Here is a 21,970-nt window from a genome sequence, read left to right as displayed (position 1 = left end):
TTTTTTTTTTTTTGTTGTATTTTGAGTATGAACAAAATTCTCAAATTGGTCTCAAGGAACAAACAAAACTTTTAACAATTTTATTTTTGTTATTTGAAAAAAAAAAAATCCAGTTAACATACTATTAGATTTAAGGCTTTGTTTCTGGGGTGACCCATTAAGTCACATATCATTTAAACTTTTAAAAAACAGTTGAGAAAGAAAGCAGGACAGAAGTACAGAGACTAATATGGGCAGGACCACCTAACAGCAGTGCCCAACCCCCTCGCCCAGTTAAGACTCTGTTCAGACCTCACCGCCCCTTTCCATTCAAAGCAACCTTGAGCCACACATCAGAGCATTTCATCCACAGCCTCTACTGACTGCTTTAGGAGCCTGTGAGATTGCTGAAGTTTGACTTGGAGAATAGTGACCAACAGAGACCATGATGAGAATCATACTGCTGCTGCTGCTCACCCTGACGGGGCCTTTCTGTATCTTTACCCAAGCAAGTAAGTCAACAAACACCCACATGCTCTCTTTCTCACACTCTGTCCATCCTCTACATCAACTTCTGCCCTTCTTAGTGACCATATTGTTCATTACAGTTCTGTTCAGTACATCCCTATTTAAAAAAAATTAGTTTCCTCCTGATTTTGGCACCACATTTGAGAGTAAAATGGAAAAATATTATTATTATTATGTTTTGCTAAATTTATTTATAAAAATTTTAAAGTTGTCAATAAAACATAATAGTGGAGTATGTTTACCATAAACTTTCACTACAAATACATTCGATTCACTAACAATTTTTACATATAATATACAGACGATATTTTTTATGTATTGATAAATATTTGTATTAATTACATTCAATAAATACTTTTAGGTGGTTCATTCCACTGTGGAAAAAAGAGACTAAGCCAAAAGAAAATGAATAAATAAATGAAATACTTTTAGTTTCAGTAATTTTGTTAAGTGTTTTGACATTTTTATTACTTTTTAGTTTGCTGGTTTTCTTTATTTTAGCAAATCAAGTTAAACTAAATGAAAATTAGAAACATCTTTGTTTGAAAATCGATTGCGTACTAAAATGGACAGAAAAAATGTACAAAAATATAAAAATGTTCAAGCTATATATTTATTTATAGCTATCTTAAGCTATTTAAATGTATTTTATGTTAAGTTACAATAATATGTTTACTTTAACAATCAGTTTTTTGAAGTTTACACAATGTTTCAGTGTCTATACTTTCTCACAAACATTATTTAGACATCCAGGCATGTGCTGATACACTGTTTCTCTCATTTGGACCATGTGCTGGGAAAATGATGTAATGCTCCAATGACTGTTACACCATCATATACCATGCAGTCTTGAGTTACTCAGCGTCTGCCTATTTCTCCATTTCTCTCTGTTTCTCTCAATCTAGGCAGGGTTACCAGTGGGTATTAATAGAGGCCACTCTATATTTAAGGGAAGCATTTGAGCATTTAGTCCACAGGCTGGATAAAAGGCCTGAGAGAGACAGAAGAGAGACTGCATGTGCTTATTTTGTACGTGTTTCCCTTCACCCCCCTCTGCTTGTAGCCATCTTTGGCGGGGTATCAAGCTTTCACCCCTCCAGGAGGTGGGTCAGATGGGCATGAGAGTTATTTTTAAACTGCAGCGCCTCTGACTCACTGCTCAGGGTCGCTTACAGCCCTCTAAACATCCCATTAAAACGCTCAGCAAGCTTGAGACTTTAGAAAACTTCATTCTTTGCAATCAGAGGAGTACCAGACTTCCTTCTGTCTCTCTTCGTCTTTATTCTGTGCCATTCGTCTCGCTTTCTTCCCGTTCTGCTGCATGGTGCCACTCCCTGAGCTAAAAATGGGACTTCATCAGACACTTCCGCTCTCTATAAACTTTTTAATATATGGAGGAAGTTAACGAGGAAGAACTGGTTAATTTGTGCATGTTGTTGTTGTGTGAACTAGCTTTTCAGATGCCACAGTCAGTGTTATGAATAGAGTAATAGTATACTCACAATGACACGTGACAGCACATGGAGGTATTGGGTGTACTAGGTGTGTTAATTTAGCTTCATGAACCCTGAAACTTTTTCAGGGACTCTGACTGCAACCGCAAACTCAGACCAAGCCTATTCACAGACATAATCAACTTTATCGAAAAAGTAGAGTAGAGGTTAAAAAGCCTTTATTTACACAACCATTGTATTATATGAATAAAGGCGTTTTAACTTGTTCAACACTTTTTTGAGTGCCTGTGATGGTGATTTCGCATACTTGAATCCTACACTGAATAAAATGGTTAATGGAATTTACTAAATTTATATGTTGGCTGAACTTAAAGTTCAACTTAATTTGTTTGTTTAAATTCAGCCTATATAAATTGTTTGCTATCGGTTTGTAAATCCAATGGAACATTTTTTCAGTGTATGTCCAAAAAGCACTGACACATCCTGAAGCTTCTTTTGTTTGTTTTGGATGTTAAAACCAAGTTTACATTCAGCTTGAGTGCTCTCTAAATTTTATAACATATTTAGTGTTATACAACTCAAAATAAAAAAATCTGGGTTACTTCAACGCAAATATAGACAAACTCAACTGTTGGGTTAAATCTGAGTTAAAAATGTATTTTAAAAAATGTGGCCTAGAAGTTAGGCGTGTCTCTATTTTACCCAAATTTAGGATGAAACAACCCAAAATGTCTTTTTTGAGTGAAATGAAATACTATTGATTTTGAATGAATCAGACGTAGTCTCTGAAAGAGATCAAGTGTCTGAATTAATCTGCTTCATCTGAATTATTTCATACACACAACTGAAGATAAAAACCATCTACTCAAGATAATTCCTGTAATGTTTATAGAATGTTTGTTAAAATATTTCCTGTATTTCATGGTGTTCGTAACCACAAATATGTAATAAAACTAAAAATGAAACATACTACACATTCAGAAAAACTTAAACTTTCCATAACTTAACAGGAATATAAATAAAACATTATTACACTCCTAAAACAAAAGGTTCAAAAAGGGTTTTCCAGATCTATTCAGAGAACAAGAAGTTCTAATGTGGAAAATATTTTCATTTATTAAGGATCCTTTTAATAAAGTGTTTGTGCATATGATAGTTTCCATGGAACTTTGTGGAACCCTCAATGTAAATAAAGAACCTTCTATATATGTATTTCAGTTATTATTGTACTGTAATAACTAAGTAAAAAAGTAAACAGGCCCGTAGCCAGCCTAGTGAAAGGGTTGGTGCTTTTTTCTCCAAAAGTCACCTTTTTGCAGTTATACACCTCATTTACTATTTAATTATGAGACTTAAATACTGCATTTTAGTGACAATTTAAGCACAATTTTTTTGCTGGATTAGCTTGTTGGATGGCCATCATACCCACATTATTTTTATTTTTGATATATCAAAAACATTTCCAAAATATTTATAAAAAAGAAATTTGAAAAAATACTTATTTTTTAAAATACAAATGTTTTACATCATTTATCATTAGAAAAAAATACGAACCTGTTAAAGTTTTGAATTAAAAACTGTAGCCGACTGTCATTTATTAGGTAAATAACAAACTGGGCAGCACATTCAACTTTCCTGTCATAATTTGGCCATTTCAATAATAATAATAATAAAAAGAATAATGTAGATCTTAACATTTTTTTCAGCTTCTTTTGTAAAAAAAGAAAGTACTTTTGAAAAATCATGGATAACAATAGCCAAAATATTATTCAAATTAATTTTATATGGGCCGCTTTTGGTGCTTGACACCTTTTTATTGGTCTTTTTTTCAAGAATAAGGTCCAAGATTTAGAATAAAAGTTACTTGTAAAGTGTTTTCTCTATTTAAAAACAATGCTGTAGATTATCAGATTATAAAAATGTAAATATTTGTTTGCATTGGCCAAAACTGATTAGTTAAAGTCACGCCAATAGAGGATTCCGCTTGGTCTTAAAACCTTTTTTGATGGGTTATTTTCACTATTTATGTTGGCATAGCAGTAAAAATAAGACAAATGAGCTTATGTATGGGACAAATTCTGGACCATTGTCAGTGAGGGGTGGGTCTTCCGAACCTCTTGAACCCCCCCTGGCTACAGGCCTGGTATAAATGCTAAAATAACAGTTCCTAAATCTAAATGTACTCATCAGGGATGAGGGAAAAATTGCACCTAATGTGGATTAACTTAACAACAACCAAATTCATTCAATCGAACTAACAGAATGACTCCTGACTCAGAAAATCTATTCAGAACTCCAAGTCAGCTTTTTAGTGTTCAGTCTCAGTCAGTCATGTCCTCGAGTTTGTTCTTGAAGAAAGTAGATTTATGTGTAACTGTGGAGCAGAGTTTTGTCTCGCTCAGGTCTGGACTATGTTTTGTTTTTAGTTGTAGGATGTGTGTGTAAGTCTGTGATATGCTGTTCCCTGAAGATTGGGAGAGTGAGAGTCTAAATGTGTGTGTGTGCTGTTCTAGTGATAAGAGTGATTTTCCACTTGCTCTGACCTCTGCTGCCCACTCTTGACATGCCATATAGTGTGTGTGTACGTTTGTGAGAGGGAGTGAATCTGCCTTTATGAGATGTTCCTCACTCACTCGTCCTGTGCTCAGGCATTCCAGCATCACACTCCCTCACAACACACACACACACACACACACACACACACACACACAGAGACACATGCTGATGGGGCAGAAGGGTACAGAAAGATGCTTACCGTTCCTGTCCAGCTTAACAAACATCCAATACTGGCCTCTTGTTCTTTAATTCTCTTGTTCTGCTCTTTTGCTCTATATTTATCTCCCCTTTTGCTTGTGTTTCCCTTTTATGGCTTTTATTTTTGTCAGGGAAGTGTTTCAAGCTTGTTCATAGTTTTGATTTTGATCATCTAATGGGTGGATTTGCAGTTACACACTCGCATACTTTGACTATTTTAGATGGTTTGACTCATTGCGGCCTGTTCTAGCAGAAATGCTGTTTCTCATAGTCTCCGATTTCCCTCCTCTTATTAATCAGCTCCCTGTATTACTTGATTGTGAATGGTCAGTCTCAGCATTTAGCGGTCTGACATTCCCTAATCATCGCTAACAATCCTACTTCCTTACACAGGATGAGTGGTTTGGAGCACAGATAGATGGATTTTGGCCAATGGCAGCATTGTATCTGCTGTATTCATCAATGCAGAAGGAAGCAGTTTCCTGTAAACGTGTGAAAGTCCCATATCTGTTATCTAGTAATTAACTAGAAAAATAACAAAGTGCAGTAAATGGTAAAACCATTTGTGCTACAAACTAACATGTTCTGATTTTTGATGAAAGAACAATAGTTAAGCAGCATAACAAACCAAACAGGAGCTCTGAAAAACCAAAGGTAAACTAAACCTTGCTTAAAAGTCAGAAGATGCTTTGACAGATGCTGGATCTTTTAACCCTGATAACTGATCTCTGGCTATTTTGGTTGTAAAAACAAGTTTGTGAATCAGTTTACAATAAATTGGGATAAATTAATCTGAAATCACTGTTTGTGCTCGTGTTGTGAACAACAAATCTATCGATCCACTAAATCATGATCATGAGTACAGCAATTGGCTGATGGCAACACACAGCAGTGACATCATATGATTAATATTCAATTATCAGTTATGAGAGGAACGTGACATAAAATTCATAGTATGAAACAGATTGGTAAATGATGATAACTTTCCAATTAATCTATCACATCACACACACAAAAAACTCTCAATGTATATTGGCCATGTCTATGATTATAAACACTTGTGTATGCACTAAAGTCCTACTAAATTGCCCTAAAGTTAGTAGTTAGTTTGTCAGTTTGAATATAAAAGGTCCTTGTTGATATCTTAAAAGTGCATATTACTGTATAAAAAGTACAAAACTGTTCTTTTTAAAGCCCCTGAAAAGCTAACACCCTATTGATAGTTGTTGTGCCTTTATTTCGGGAGAGTTGATTACATAACAGTTTCAAATTATTAAAAAAAATTCAGTTGATATATAATTTAACAACACTGTGCTCTTATAAAAAATATAGACTTTCATTATAAACTTTGTTTAAAAGAAACCTTTCTGATCTTGTTTATAAGAAATAAGCCTGCTTCCAAGCAGGTTTGAGCGTACAGTTCTGTTGTTATGACAACATATCTTTGATGTGTTTTTAAAGGAACAAAACAATCCTGGATCGTGTTAATCATCGATAATCAAATTCAGTATCCACATACCAAGAATGGATTCCTGCTGCTTTAATGATGCTATTTGTACAAGTAACTCTTATTCTGTGCTACTAGTGGCAGTTAAGTGAACTACACTAGCAATTTATTGCTCATACTCGCAATACTGCCCCAATATACTCACAATTAATTTTTGTTGTTGTTTGATTGGAGGTAAAAAGAAAATTGCAATATCTTTGCAGTGATATACTGATAACAAATCAAAGAAACATAAATAAGATAAACATAAAGATAAAGATAAAGACATAAAATAAAAATTGTCTAAATGTAATGCAACAGCAGTTCAGAAAACAGCTAAAACGCAAAAGATGTGAAGAAAAAATATAGTTGGCATCACTTTAAGAATTTTTTTTTCCAAGCGAATAAACTATAAAATACTGACAGATAATACTTTAAGAAGCTTGATATTAAGCCTTCTTTCATAAAATTATTTAAAGACAATGACAATATGGGAAGCAGTTGGTTATACCATAACAATAATGATAAAAAAAAAAAAACTGGAATTTATGCAAGCCAGGCTGGCAAACTTAGGAATGAAAATAAAAGTACCACAGGTATCCAATGCTAATGTCTGCGTCTTTGTATTACCTCTTTGAAAATGGGGAAACTAATTTTAATTGGTATACAATAAAACAGCAGTTAAGAAATCATAGTGATGTTAATATGTTTGCACAATATTTTTGCAACATGTTGACAGATGAGGTAATTAAAACCATATTGATATAATAGTTTGATTGAGTATGATGATACTATAAACTACAGAAATGGTTTTTGGTTTTAGGTTTTGATTAGATTGTGATTTAACTTCAAATGTTCACTATTGTGGATCTGCCAAAGTAATTCTACTTTCTGAATGAATTCTTTTTCTTTTCCCTTTTGGCTTCATGTTTTAATGTGTCAAAATGGAGGAGAGGCACTTAGAGCATGTAAAAACATCACATCATTTGAATCATTCATTCATTCATTCATTCATTCATTTTCTTTTCAACTTAGTCCCTTTATTAATCAGGGGCTGCCACAGCGGAATGAACCTTCAACTTATCCAGCATATGTTTTACGCAGCGGATGCCCTTCCAGCTGCAACCCATCACTGGGAAAACATCATTTGAATTTTCCTGGGAAAATAAAATCTGCAGTACTTCACATTACAATTAGAAAGTACTTAATTATCTATAGCAATTGCTTATTAATATCAGAGGTTTCAATTTCAGAGTAACTGAGACATCTAATGTAAAGGCTCCACCTCTCTTCTATAATGGGGCGAGGAGCAGCAGCTTATTTACATTTAAACAGACAAAAGTGTTTTTCCTCAACTAAAATGGCCATTCACAACTTGGAATAATAAATGATCTGAGAGGTATTTTAATCTGAAACCTCACAGACACATCCTGGGAAAAGCTGAAACAAACATGAAATCTCATGGACATATGGCTATTTTTAAGGTATGTGTGGTTATTTTCTAATGAGTAACACTATGCATTAATCTTAACTTAGTAGTTACAGTTGATGTCTATGCAGCACATATAACTCAGAGAAAAAGAGAGAGAGAGAGAGGGAACAGCTGGCTCTTTCTCTATACTCTGCTCCTCCCACCACATCATGTGTATTTATGCGAGTGTGTGTGTGGTTGGAGGGGGAGAGAGCCATACTTAGAACTAATTGTTGGGGTCTAAAAACATAATGAGCTGATTGTTAGCAGCAGTCAACAAGAACATTAATATAAACACACAAACCGACACTTACACACATTCACGCAGGACATTCTGATCTCTGACCCCACACCCCACCCTTACATATGCTTTGTTTGATTGGGGCAATATATAAAAAAAGCAGTAATATGTATAGCAGATTGGATTTTTCTATTCTTTTTTAACCTCTTACAAATAAACAAGTACTCTTCTCATGTAAGAGCTCTAGTTTTGATGTATTATTTTGGGAGTCCATTTAATTGGGTTATATAACAAACTGCGTGGAAACCTATTATTTAAAAAAACTCTGCCATCTTCAAACTCACCCTGTTTACTGTTAAAAATAAATATTCTTAACTGCTTAACTACTAAATTGATGGTTCCATGAAGAAACCTGAACATCCATGGAAAATATCGTTTCTCCAAAAGTTTTTTATAGTGAAAAAGTTTTTAAAACTATTAAAACTGAGAAAAAAAGGTTCTCTAAGATTCTTTGAGGAACCAAAAATGGAAATTTAATTTCAAACTAACTTAGACTTCTATATATTGCTGCTCTTTTCTAATTTGAAGTGCTTCTTTTATCCTCAAGATCGTTTTGAATAAAAACTAAAGAATTAAATGTATTTAATTTCAAAAAGTGTAACTCCAAAACCTTTATCACTTTGTTTCTAAAAGACACATTGACTACGTTTACATGGACATAAGTAATCAAATTATTTGCCTTAATCTGAATAAGACAATAGGTTGATTGTGATGTTTACATGTCTGTACTGCACTTCAATAAGGCGACTAAAATCTATATAATCCATGATTTCTGTTAAGTTCGATTATGACCTTAATCAGATTAATAAAAAATTGCCATTTACATGGTAGACTCTTAATCAGAGTATTATCTTAATCGTATTCAAATCAGATTATTCGTGTCCATTAGGGTTGTACGATATTTATTATGATATGAATATAATCCTTTCAACAGGTCACTTGAATTGCTCAATTTGGAAAGAACTCATAAATTTATATTGATTTGGATGATTTTAAAGGCCAGATAATCTGTGTACATTTATTTATTTTTATTTTTTTAGTGGATCTAACTGTATACGAGTATACGTTGAATAATCAAATACAACGGCATAGTCTTCATTGTATAGAAGTTAAATGCAAATTTTCATTGTTTTAATTTCTTGTACACAAATTATTTAAAGGCTTTAAAAACAAATCAGTCACTCTTTCATTCTTTTAAGGTTAAATTTCACAAGCACTTAACAGTGTGGTTCCTGGTCAGCTATAATTCTACTCACCATGTTTACTGGTAATAATAAATAGTCTTAACTGTTATTGATGATTCCATGTAGAAACCTGAACATCCATGAAAAGCTTTCATTCCACCAAAGATTTTTATTGTAAAAAAGTTATAAACTTTTAAAACACTGGGTAAAAAATGGTTCTCTAGGATTCTTTGAGGAACCAAAAATGTTTCTGAAAACCATTAATGTAAATTTGATTTCAAACTAACTTAGACTTCTATATATCGCTGCTCTTTTCTAATTTAAAGTGCTTCTTTTATCATCGAAGTCGTTTTTGATAAAAGGAATAAATATAAATGTATTTCATTTCAAAAAGTGTAACTCCAAAACCTTTATCACTAAAAGACTAGGTTTACATAGTAATTAAATTATTTGCCTTAATTTAAATAAGACAATAGGTTGATCATGATGTTTACATGTCTGTACTGCACTTCAATAATGCGACTAAAATCGGCATAATCCACGATTTCTGTTTAGTTCGATTATAATTAAATTGATTAAAAATAGCAGTACACTGATACACTGTAAAAAATAAATTCGTAAAATTTACGTTAAAAAAACGGCATATGTGGTTGCCAGTATTTTACCGTTAAAAAATATGGTACAAACCGTAAAAGTAATTTCTCATTTTTACAGTAAACTACCGCATTTCATTAATTTATAGATGTAATATGTTTGTATTTTGAATTACCAACATATACACATCTTTTGTTACACAGTTAGACACATTAACACAGGTGGTGATGAGAAAGTTACATAATGAATCAATGCTCATCACAAACAACTTTTCCCACAAGTAGAAAAGTGTATCAGTGTATAGAAGGTGCTCAGTGTCATTCACACAGCTACTAAACACCAGTATGGTAACACGCATAAAATTAAAGTCATGAAATAAACATTGTTAATCAAAATTAGATGTAACATAAATCACAATCGTAAATAATGTACATAACTGATGGGGAAACAACTAAAAAGATCCATAGTAATGTCAACAAAAAGCATAAAAAGTGATGTGCCATGCAGGGAATTCTGGGAAAGTCAATTTATGGTTATTCACCGTATATATTAAGGAAATATACCGTTAACCAGGTTACAGATTTTTACTGTAGCATTTTTACAGTTTTTCCGTAGAAATCACGGCCATTTTTTTTACAGTGTACATTCTTAATCAGAGTATTTCTTAATCATATAAAATCTGATTATTTGTGTCCATTAGGGCTGCACGATATTGGAATAATCTGACGTTGTGATATTTTGTTTTTCTGCAATATTTATAGCGATATGAATATAGTCACTTCACCAGATGACCTGAATAGCTCAATTTGGAAAGAACTCATATATTTATATTGATTGGGATGACTTTGAAGGCCAGATAATCTGCATACATTTATTTACATTTCTTTGGTGGGTCTAACTGTATTCGAGTATACGTTGAATAATCAAATGAAAGCAAATAAAACAGCATAGTCTTCATTGTAGAAAAGCTAAATGCAAAACATTTTCATTGTTTTAATTTCTTGTACACAAATTTATTAAAGGCTTTAAAAACAAATCAATCTTTCACTCCTTTAAGATTAAACTCCACAATCACTCAACAGTCCGGTTCCTGGTCAGCTATAATTCCACTCAAGTTTCCTGAGGGATGAATAAACTGAAGCTGAACTTTGCAGATCCTGCGAATGATCACATTGCAATATCGATGCTGAAACGATTAATTGTGCAGCCCTATAGTTTCCATGTAAACGTACTGATTTTCAGTTATATACTGGTCATTTTTATGCAGTTCAACAAAAACTCTCAAAAAGAAGTCAATACATGAAAACACAATATTAGACGTTATTGTTTCAGTGAATTCATATATTTTAAATGATATTTTTTGCACTATAAATTATATATTTTATTTTAATTATATAAAAAGAAATAGCCATACTCCTTTTTCCGAAATCCCCTTTATAGGCTCTACAGAAAAGTAAAAACCTACATAAGTATGAATAAATGATGACCCATTTTTATTTAAATGGAAACCTCTCCAGATTCCTAAAATCACAAATTGGTCAAAGATAAAATATGCTTTATAAAAACCGCAATAACCCAAACATTAATTTTCCTTCAATTCACTCAGAGCTGATGTCTAATGCGTGCTGAGCTTTATAACCCATGCTGAGTTTGATATTTTAAAGTGGGCCGTTCAGAAGCTGAGGTAGTGTTTTTGTAAAGGGCGGTTCCCAACAGATCGCCAAGAGAAAGTCTCTCATATGGAGTACATCTGGCTTCGACACTAGAACAGATCTGAGTTTTTTTTTTTTTCGGTTGCTGAGGCCTTGTGAGTGATGCAGAAAGATCTCAGATAAACCCCTTGAGGAAAGCAAGCCTTTTTTTTACCATGTTTTTTTTTACTCCAGTCCTTCATTTCCTCCTGTGCCGTTATGGCCGGCTCCACCCAGGAAGTGAGACAATTAGTCTGGTCAAATGTATGATGCAGAAAGGAAGTGATCTCATTAGTGTGGAGCTGAATAGTTAGGGTGTGACTTTCTGTGGTTCTATCCGAACTCTTAGTCAACGTGTAAGTGAGTGTTGATTGGGCTGATGGAGAAGCTGGATGTTCTCACTGTTAACGGCAAGCTATGAGAAAATTCTGGCTCACCCATTTGATACGACCGCTAGAGAAGCAAACATCGTCAGTGCCTCTGGAATTTATCCATTTTCATCCAACTCACTGATGCTGTGCTTTCCCTTTATGTTGAAATATAACGTCTGAGGCCACATTCTTAGAGCAACAGAATACGGTTGGTCGTCACCATAAAACTGACAGAAGCAGGTCTGTGGAGGGAAAAGACTGGATGTAAATCTTCAGGTCACACACAGCTCATATCTGCATCTGGGGGCGTGTGTTATGCAACACGACTGTACTTGGCAAGACAAATGGAATGACAAAACCCTTGATAAATGTGGTACAGTCTCAGATAGTAAACCGATGCTTCAGTCGGTTAATTACACACTCAAAATTAAAAAAAAAAAAACAATGGGCTAACTGTTATTCAGTTTCCAAGTCAATCATTGTATAAATTCAGATTTTCTCTTTTTTGGACCATTCTCTGTAAACCCTAAAGATGGTTGTCCATGAAAATCCCAGTAGATCAGCAGTTTCTGAAATACTCAGACCAGCCAGTCTGGCACCAACAACCATGCCAAATTCAAAGTCACTTAAATCGCCTTTTTATCCAAATCTGATGCTCGGTTTGAACTGCAGCAGATGGTCTTGACCATGTCTACATGCCTAAATGCATTGAGTTGCTGTCATGTGATTGGCTGATTAGAAATTTGTGTTAACAAGCAGTTGGACAGGTGTACCTAATAAAGTGGCCGATGAGTGTAAATCTATTGCAGGTACAAGTTTCTGTTTTTTTTGATAGTGCCATGTTTTACTATTTGTTACAAAAAATTTGGAAAAATCAGGATAACACATGATATTAGTTTGCGGTATATATTAGTGACATGAATACAATTTTACCAAATGACTTGAATACAGTATCTCTATTTAGAAAGAATTTATCATTTTAGATTGATTGGGAGGATTCTGTAGGGGAGGGCTTCTGCACAAAATCTAATAAACAAATTAAAATCATAGATAAATTCAATAAAGAAAAGTTACAAAAACAGTGTTTTATCATTTTCCGAGTCTAACAGTAGATAAGGTACAGTACTTGAATAGTAAAAATAAAAATACTGCTTAATAAAGTTACTAACGGTGCAATTTCTTATGCCTGAATGATTTTAAAATCCTCATACAGTCCCAGGCCTCAAAAACACATTCAAATACAATACAGACTCAACATTGCAAATTCTTCGATGTGACTATTGCGAATGATCAGAATGCGATATCGATGCTAAAACGATATACTGTGCACCCCTACACAAGACCAAGTATAAACTTCCTCAGGCACTGCACTGGGGATGATATGATTTCAAACGTCTTTTTGAAAGTATGAATTAAACACATAATAGTGCATCAACTACAAGGTCACACTGAGGTAACAGTATTTTACAGGTCATTGTTATTCAATGAAAATTCTACCAAGCTTAATATCACCCACTTAGTTTTTCAATAATGATTAGATGGTTGCATGAAGAACATCCAAGGAATCTTCTATCCCACAAGACATTCTTCAAAGTAAAAAAAAGGTCTTAAGATGTTTGAAATGTTCTTCACTTGGAATGGAGATTTTACTCTGTATGTTGAACACTGTAGTCGCAGGTTTTCAATCACCAAAAGAATACAAGCTTGAGGTCAAGACTCTATTATAAGCCTTTTATTGTTCTTCTACTAGGTCCTACGGTGCCACCATCAAGTTTGGAAATGACTTCAGAACAAACATCTAGGTCAGCACCAACTGTCATAAAACAAACAGAGGAAACATCTCCTGCAGTAGCTTCGACACAAGCACCAGTTCTTGATACTACAGAACAATTAACTGTCATGACTAAAGGAGTACCAGCAGCTTCCACGAATGCACAAGTGACGCAAACAGAATCTGCAGCCCCAACAGCAGCAACTGAATCACCAAAAGCTGGAACTGAAGAGAAAAACGACACTCAAACCACAGCTGGTGCCGCAACTGATCATGTTGTAGAGTCGGGAGTTCTGATGGACAACATCAATGAAACAGAGTCAGAACCAGTAGATATAGAGAATGAAGGTCAGCTATACACTCAAAGAAGGAGCATGACATTTTGTAGATGAAGTAATGTATATGGTGTTGTGAGTCGTAGTGTATTGACATGAAATGTGGTCATTTCCTCATTTCAGGAATGGGCACTGGACAGGTGGTGGGGATTGTAATTGGCGCATTGATTGGAGTGATTGTTGTCATCGCTATAATCATTCTGGTTGTCAGAAGAATGGGCCAGTACTCGTAAGTACTAAACAACAATTGTTTTTACAGTTTAAAATGTATATGTATGATTATTCATTCCAAACCAATATAATGTTCTGTGGCTTTGCCAAATTTGGGGAATTTTTTTCTCTCCATTCAATGAAAGTTTTACTATGGAAATTAATAGGCCAAGTCTGCTGTGGGCCAATCATAAAGTTCTTCTGCTTTTAATTTTACAATTCTTTTATATTTGTAGGATTGGCTTGACAAACCACCTATAGGATACACTCTTCCTTTCTTTATGTGCCAGGCACTATGATAAAAATATGCCTGTTTTAAATGCTTGTTTATATAGCCCCCTTTTTTTGTTTATATGTAATGTCCCCCCATACACAACTCTTTAACTTTTCTGATTTTGATTGTAGCAATAACGTGCACCATTTGTAAAGCTGCTTTGAAACATTATTATTGTGATAAGCGCTATACAAATAAACTTGAATTGAGTTTATGTAAACAGAAGAATGTATCACTACTATTGCTTTGTTTTCCATTCTATAGTACTGCAATGATGTATATTGTACTACACTGTACAACCCAAAACTCAACTGAGTGAAGTTAACTCAAAATTGACTGAAAGTTAATTCTACTCATTTGAAAAGAGTTTTGAACTCAGTGTTGATGGTAATGAGTTAATTAAATTCCTCATTACTTCAACTTAAATGGAGTAAGTACACAGTACTCATATAGATTCGTTTTTTTTTTTTAACTCAAATGGTTTGTACACTGTAAAAATGCAGGGTACCACACAAATCATTCATGTTGTCCCAACACAAATCAATTAAGTTAACTTAACACTTATTAATTTATGTGGATTGAACATAAAAAATTAAGTTGTCCCAATGAAATTTCAAGAATTGAGTTGATTCAGCTTATTTTAAATAAGTAGTTTGAACAAGCAATAAAATATATTTTTGAGTGTAGCCATTTGTTTCCTTAAACAGTTTGAGTTACCTTACCTAATTGGGTTTTACAGCACTCAGTTGGTTTGAGTTCTCTTCATTTATTGGATTTTACTGTGCTCATATTGCTTCGTTTACTCAAATGGATTAAGTTTACTGTACTCATTAGGATAGTTTAACTTAAATGGGTGTTCCAAATGGATTCCTCAAATGGTTTGAGTTACCTTAACTTTTTGGGTTTTACAGTATAATAACTACAGTAGCCTAGTAGTGCTAATTATTATACAACTTGTGCTTGTATAAAAATAAACTTTTGATAGATAGTAAAACCAAAGCACTTCAGGTGGATACAGAAAACTGTGTCCATTTTAAACATATTTTCTGATGGTTGATACACAAAGTTTAGCACTGTAATTTGTTTCTAGTAGGCTAGTAGTAAGTCGAAACACTGTAAGACTTTTACTATTTTAATTAGAAAACTAAATCATTTCAGTTTTAAATTAAAAATTATTTCAGTGTTCTTTTCACAATTATAAATTCATAAATATAACAAAATTAATGTTTACCACCCTCATTAATAACAATGAAGAAAAAAAATGTCGTTCTTCAATGGATTTCCAATATTTAAAAGAAAATGTCTCACTGTTTTTCTGTGAATAAAAGGTCAACTGTTGATAATATAATGTTTTAATAATATTGTGTCTTCTTTAGCAGTGAAATTATGCATGCTAACAGTAAGTGGTTTCTATGTTTGTAGGCCTGCAAAGAAACGAAAGCCTCAAAAACAAGACAGCATCTTGATCTCTGTAACTGTGTTTCTGTTTCATAGATAATCCAAATTAATCATTGTAACCTAGTTGTTAAAAAAAATGTACATTTATCCTAGCCTGACAAAACTGTGTTGCTGCTCCAATTATTTTAAAATCAAAATGTTGAATATCATAGAAAAAACTCCACTGAACTGCATCAAAATGCCATACAAGGACATGATGCCGTAATGTAATCAGACGAGGAAACGTAACTATTTTACATTTTATCAGTTTAGTGGCTGAAAGAGTTCATTCAAATGGAAATGTAGAATTTTAAAAAGGAGGCGTGGCACCCAACCCTGCCCCTAAACCCATCCAATAAGCAAATCGTCCTAAATTATACAATTCATACCAATTAGCCACTAAATAAAAACGTTTCGAATTGCCGTGAGATTGTGTTGCATCAGAATGTTGAGCTGAAGAATCATTGGTAAAAGTGGAGTGGCAACCCAGTGCTGTTCATGCTATATTATTTGTAGTACTAACACGTTTTTTAAAAGCGTATAGAGTCAAAATAACTTGAATTTAAATAATCTAAAAGACTGTGAATCTGTATCATTAATGAATCAAACTCAGCAATAGACTGTAAAAATGTTTATTTGAATATTTTTGTCTTGTTTTCAGTAAAAATATCAAATTTTTTAAATCACGGTATATAATTAAATTATAGTAATATAATTAAAGTGTTGTTTAAAAACAAACAAAAAACAAGCAAAACATAACTTATGATCACAGATTTATAGATATAATATATAAATACATTATAATTTGTTCTCACATTTCACCAAATTATAGCTTCACTAATGAATAATTTTTTCTTATATCAAAACAGAACAGATCAGTTTTTACGTAGCCATGACTGAAGTAAAATGAATGAACAATTACTAAATCATGGCTATGATGTAGGCATGAGCCGGTATAAGATTCTGACGGTATGATAACCTTGGATAAAAATATTACGGTTTCACTGTATTGTGATTACTGCACTAAAATGTATTCCTATTAAATGTCTGGGTAAAAAACATAAACTTTTTTAAAAACTAAAATGAAAATAAATAAATAAAAAAAATCTTAAATATACTTTAGGAACGATATAGCAGAAAATGTAGGCGGTTTTAAAATCTTGACTTTTCAAATCGTGGTATACCTTGAAAACGGTTATCAGCTCATGCCTACTACGATGCACTAAATTGAGAGAGCAAATTCTTAATTTTGGGAAATAAAATAAGAATTAGAATTTTCTGAACATCAATATTGTGTAAAAATAGCCATAATTTAAAAGAGAAACATTACTTTTTCTTACCAATTGGAAATACAGAACAGACAATTTTTTCATACATTTTGTCTCTTAAAGGAGCACTCGACTATTTTGAAACAGGCTAATTTTACAACTTGGCTTTACGTACATTGTTACATTTTCAGCTGATCTCTAGGTCTGGCGGGAGAACTTTTAGTTTATATAAGCATTGATTATTGAATCTGACCATTAGACTTGTTCAAAAAAAAAAGAAGAATTTGGATCAATTTCCTATATAAAAGCTTGACTCTTCTTAATATCATGGTGCCTTTTGTAGCCATGGTATGGCAGCAAAGATCCTCGATTACTATGCTGGAATGAGAATAGTTCCAAGCCACAAAGATAAGAAAAAATAGCAACTTTTCATTTTCTTAGTACACTAAAAAATATTCAAAGATGATTCCTTGGATTTACTAAATTTCTTTATGTTAAGTGGTTGTAAACAATTTATTTGGACTGAATTTAAACAAACAAATTAAGTTGAATATTATTACATTTAATTTGTTTGTTTAAATTCAACACAAATAAATAGTTTGAAACAGCTTGGTAGACATCATTTTTCAGTGTACTCAAATATAAGTACAGAGTCAAGCTTTAAATAGGAAAATTATTGAAACTGGTCATTTTTGAGTGAGATGCTAATGGTCTAATTCAAAGTAATGAACTATGCTAAGCTAAGCTAAGCTAAAAGTGCTCCCGCCATACTCAGTGATTGGCTGAATGGATTCAAAAATGGTAAAACACGTGTTCAACTCAGGGACTATCAAAATAAGCCTATAGCAAAAAGGTGGAGTTCCTTTAATTAAAAATATCTATAGATAAATCTAGATATTTGTAGTAGAAAACAAGACAAAAAAATGTTAACCTATTAATATGTTTTAATCTAATGTGTAAGTGTATCTTTGTTTCTATTAAAAGGATTCAAAATAAGCTTGTTTCTGTTCTGCTGTATTTGTGCTAAACAGCTTTGTTCTGTTTCCTTCTTTCCCAGCCCCTGAAAAGAAAGGCTCGACAGGAAGAGAAGAAGAAGAAATCCGGGAAGTTCTGAACTATTGTTCTAATGTTAAAAACAATGCAAGCAGCACTCTCACCATCCATCCAGGACATTAAAGGGAGCGGCACTGTGCCCCCATCCCATTTCCCCTTGAAAAAGATGCCCCCACAAAATCACTTTAACACCTACAAACATCCCCTTATTTAGTCTACGAAGTCTCATTTAGTCTCCAACGGTGGGAGCCCACAGTATCTTTAATAAAATAAAAGAAATTCATAAAGTAACAGGAGATGAGTGAATGTTTCTATGAAGGGCTTAATAAACATAAACAAAATGCGCATGCAAGTAAATGCTTGTATGTGTGTATTTTTTTACATTTCAAGTGTAAATATCACACACACAAAAATACATATTGTCTTTATCTGCTTCGAATTTCTGTTTTTACTCCCTACAGATATGTCCAATAAGACTATGACGCATTATGTACAGTGTATGAACTGTTATAAGCAGATGCTTCGGATATTTCTGTTCTCAAGATGAGTAATTGACTAGCGGCATTAACTGATACGTTGTGAATTATAAGGGAGCAGCACACATTAATGGCTTGAGATTCACTCTTGCAGTGTATTAACACAGAGTGGCTTGACTGTGTTGTTCTTAATTGTCACCCATTCCAAAAGTGACATCACTTCCTCTGAGATGCATTATTATGTGTTCCAGTCAGCTTAGCTCCAGCATGCAGCTGCTATTGGCAAGTATTACTAAAATCCTGATGTTCCTCACAAAACAAGCATTTTGCATGGTCTAGTTGTTTGCATTTCTTATATTGTCAGTGTTGGGGTTTGTGTTATTTACTGACGTTCTTCAGTGTAGCTCTCTATTCAGAGCATAGCTTCAAGAGATCAGTAATAGGAGCACTGAATGATAAATAAAATACATGTTTAATATTGAGAAGGGACTTCAGACACGGCGAGTGTTTGCAATGATATTTTGTGTGTATTTTTGGCAGATTCCTCTTTATATCCTGTTACGACATAATCTTGCTTTCCCATCTGATGTCAGAATCCACTTAAATCCGAGTCTTTGTCTTTGTATTTTGGGGGTGGTGTTTTTTTGTTGTTTTTTGTTCAGTCAAGTTTCAATAAAAAAGTTCCAAAGTATGTCGCATTGCCTTATTGTGTTGTTTTGTTACAGTGGATTCTTGATAACATTGTCTGTTTATCTGTGTTTACTTTTCAACCCTTTTTACTCTGCCTTAGAGATTTTCACACACACAAATGTGTGCGTATACGCCCATGCACTGTCTCTTTCTCACACAAACACAAACCCACACATTCCCTCTCTGTCTCCCTAATCCCTCAGGTTATAAAGACTTTAAAAGAAGGGACAGAGAGGAGAAGAGATTAGCAGAGTCAATGAATAAAGGCATCTTTGTAAATATGAATATGTGCTTAAGTGACCTCTCTAGAAAAGGAGGGGTAAACAACACGAGAGTCCCAAACAGCCACCCCCAAAACGTATTTGGACAGTTCAAGTGGAGAGAAACTTTATACAGGCAAAAAACAAGACAAACACTTTTACAATTACATTTTTATTTTAGTTCTACTCATTTCTTTTCCAAAATACTGATAGTATGGAGCCAGATCAGTCACAAAAATAATACTTTTACACAATGAAATTCATACATGCACAGCACAATTCACACGTACAAAATCTAATCCATGAATACAAAACACAATCTGTGAATACACAAGGTGAAATCAAAAATATATCCTAAAATTAATTGGATGTGTGTATTTATGAATTGCGTCTCGAATTTACGAACTAAGTTTGTGCGTTTATGAATTGCGCCTTAAATTTTCGAATTGGATTTGTGCGTTTATGAATTGAGTCTTAAATTTACGAACTGGATTTGTGCATTTATGAATTGAGTCTTAAATTTATGAATTGGATTTGTGCGTTTATGAATTGAGTCTTAAATTTACGAACTGGATTTGTGCATTTATGAATTGCATCTTGAATTTACGAATTGGATTTGTGCGTTTATGAATTGAGTCTTAAATTTATGAATTGGATTTGTGCGTTTATGAATTGAGTCTTAAATTTACGAACTGGATTTGTGCATTTATGAATTGCGTCTTAAATTTACGAACTGGATTTGTATGTTTATGAATTGCATCTTGAATTTACGAATTGATTTTATGCATATATAATTTGCGTTTTGAATTTACAAATTGTATTTTCTATTCATGAATTGTGCTGTCCATGTACTATGAATTTAATTTTGTGAATGTATTATTTTTGAAACTGATCTGGCTCCATATGATAGTTCTTAAAAAATCTTTGCATAGAATTTCAGAAAATGACATTTAAAGACCAGAAAAAAAACCACAACCATCACTTTTACATGGACAGCAATACTCCGACTTTAATATGATTAAGACAATACTCTGATTTTAATATGATTAAGACAATACTCTGATTAAGAATCTACCATGTAAACCTTAATCTGATTAAAGTCATATCGAACTAAACAGAAATCAAATTAAGAGATGTGGAGTATTTCAGTTGCATTACTGAAGTGCAGTACAGACATATGTCCCTCTCAAAATTAGAATGCCCCCCACGCTATCCCCACATATAGCTTTTGTGTTCATCTCAGCTTATTATTATTATTTATTATATGCACATTTAAATTTGGTTTAATAAAAACTAGTTTAGATTTGTCCCCCTGTCGGGTTTTGGGCATGCATGCATCACCACATGGGGCATAAAAATAGGACGCGTGTTTGGATATACAGTAACTCAGTTTTTTGCTGACACTTCGTTATTATTGATCATTTATTCGTTTGCTGGGAAGGATGGAAGATGAGACTCTAGCTTTGTCCCAAATGGCACACTATACACTATGCACTTATGCACTATGTATTTATGCACTTTCACACTCAACAGCATAGTATATGTATATAGTGTTGTCCCAAATGGAACACTAATGTATTTTTTACTAAGCGGAAATTCAAACCGTTTCCCTGATGACATTTGACGGTTGCCAAATCAGTGAAATAAATGACTAAATAATACCTGCCATGAGTATAACCGCATTCACCATTGGGAGGTGGTATAATCACTCTCATATAGGAGAATTTTGCTTTCATAATCCAAAATAAATAAAGTACGAGCAAAGCTGCAGTCATTGAGTGCGTGAAGTGTTTTACAGTCCACACATCTGGGTAATTAAAGTGCACTTATTATTTGTAGAGTTTTCAGTGTGAATGCAAAACTTACACTATTTATACTACAAAATGGCGTAGAATAGTGCATAGATATGCAATTTGGGATGCACCTTCTGATTGGTTTAATGCACGTTATGCTCAAAACCCTATGTAGAGCCCTATGTCTTTGTATTTTAGGGGTGGTGTTTTTTGTTTAGTCGATTTCAATTAAAAAAAGTTCCAGTGTACAGTATGTCCAAAGAATTGCCTTATAGTGTTGTTTTGTTACGTTTGCTTTCATTATTTTATTTCATATTAATTTTTTACAGTGCTGGATTTAATATTTTAAAGGTTCGCACAAAGATCACCTATCAATAGATGCCAGCTAGCTAAATACCTTCTTTCGTATCATATTTGTACACTCTGTCTGTCTGTCTGTCTGCCTATCTATCTATCTATCTATCTATCTATCTATCTATCTATCTATCTATCTATCTATCTATCTATCTATCTATCTATCTATCTATCTATCTATCTATCTATCTATCTATCTATCTATCTATCTATCTATCTATCTATAGTTCTCCATA

The 21,970-nt window shown here is 33.3% G+C and overlaps 1 protein-coding gene across 2 annotated transcripts; it reads left to right on the top strand.

Annotated features, from left to right (window-relative positions):
• The first annotated feature begins 291 nt into the window (after nucleotides 1-291).
• On the top strand, nucleotides 292-19,328 carry si:ch211-156j16.1 (uncharacterized protein LOC564557 homolog). Of its 2 annotated transcripts, XM_056463519.1 has the most exons (5): nucleotides 292-491; nucleotides 13,564-13,932; nucleotides 14,043-14,148; nucleotides 15,826-15,874; nucleotides 18,166-19,328. In XM_056463519.1, exons 1-5 carry the CDS (start codon nucleotides 425-427, stop codon nucleotides 18,220-18,222), a joined length of 648 nt encoding a protein of 215 aa, XP_056319494.1. In that variant the 5' UTR covers nucleotides 292-424; the 3' UTR covers nucleotides 18,223-19,328. The 2 variants fall into 2 exon arrangements, with proteins under 2 accessions (XP_056319494.1, XP_056319495.1); XM_056463520.1 differs by lacking the exon at nucleotides 15,826-15,874 and having other exon boundaries at nucleotides 293-491.
• The last annotated feature ends 2,642 nt before the right edge of the window (nucleotides 19,329-21,970 follow it).

The sequence above is a fragment of the Danio aesculapii genome, chromosome 8 (assembly GCF_903798145.1).
Source record: "Danio aesculapii chromosome 8, fDanAes4.1, whole genome shotgun sequence".
NCBI lineage: Eukaryota > Metazoa > Chordata > Actinopteri > Cypriniformes > Danionidae > Danio > Danio aesculapii.
This window is presented reverse-complemented; position numbering and strand designations above follow the sequence as displayed.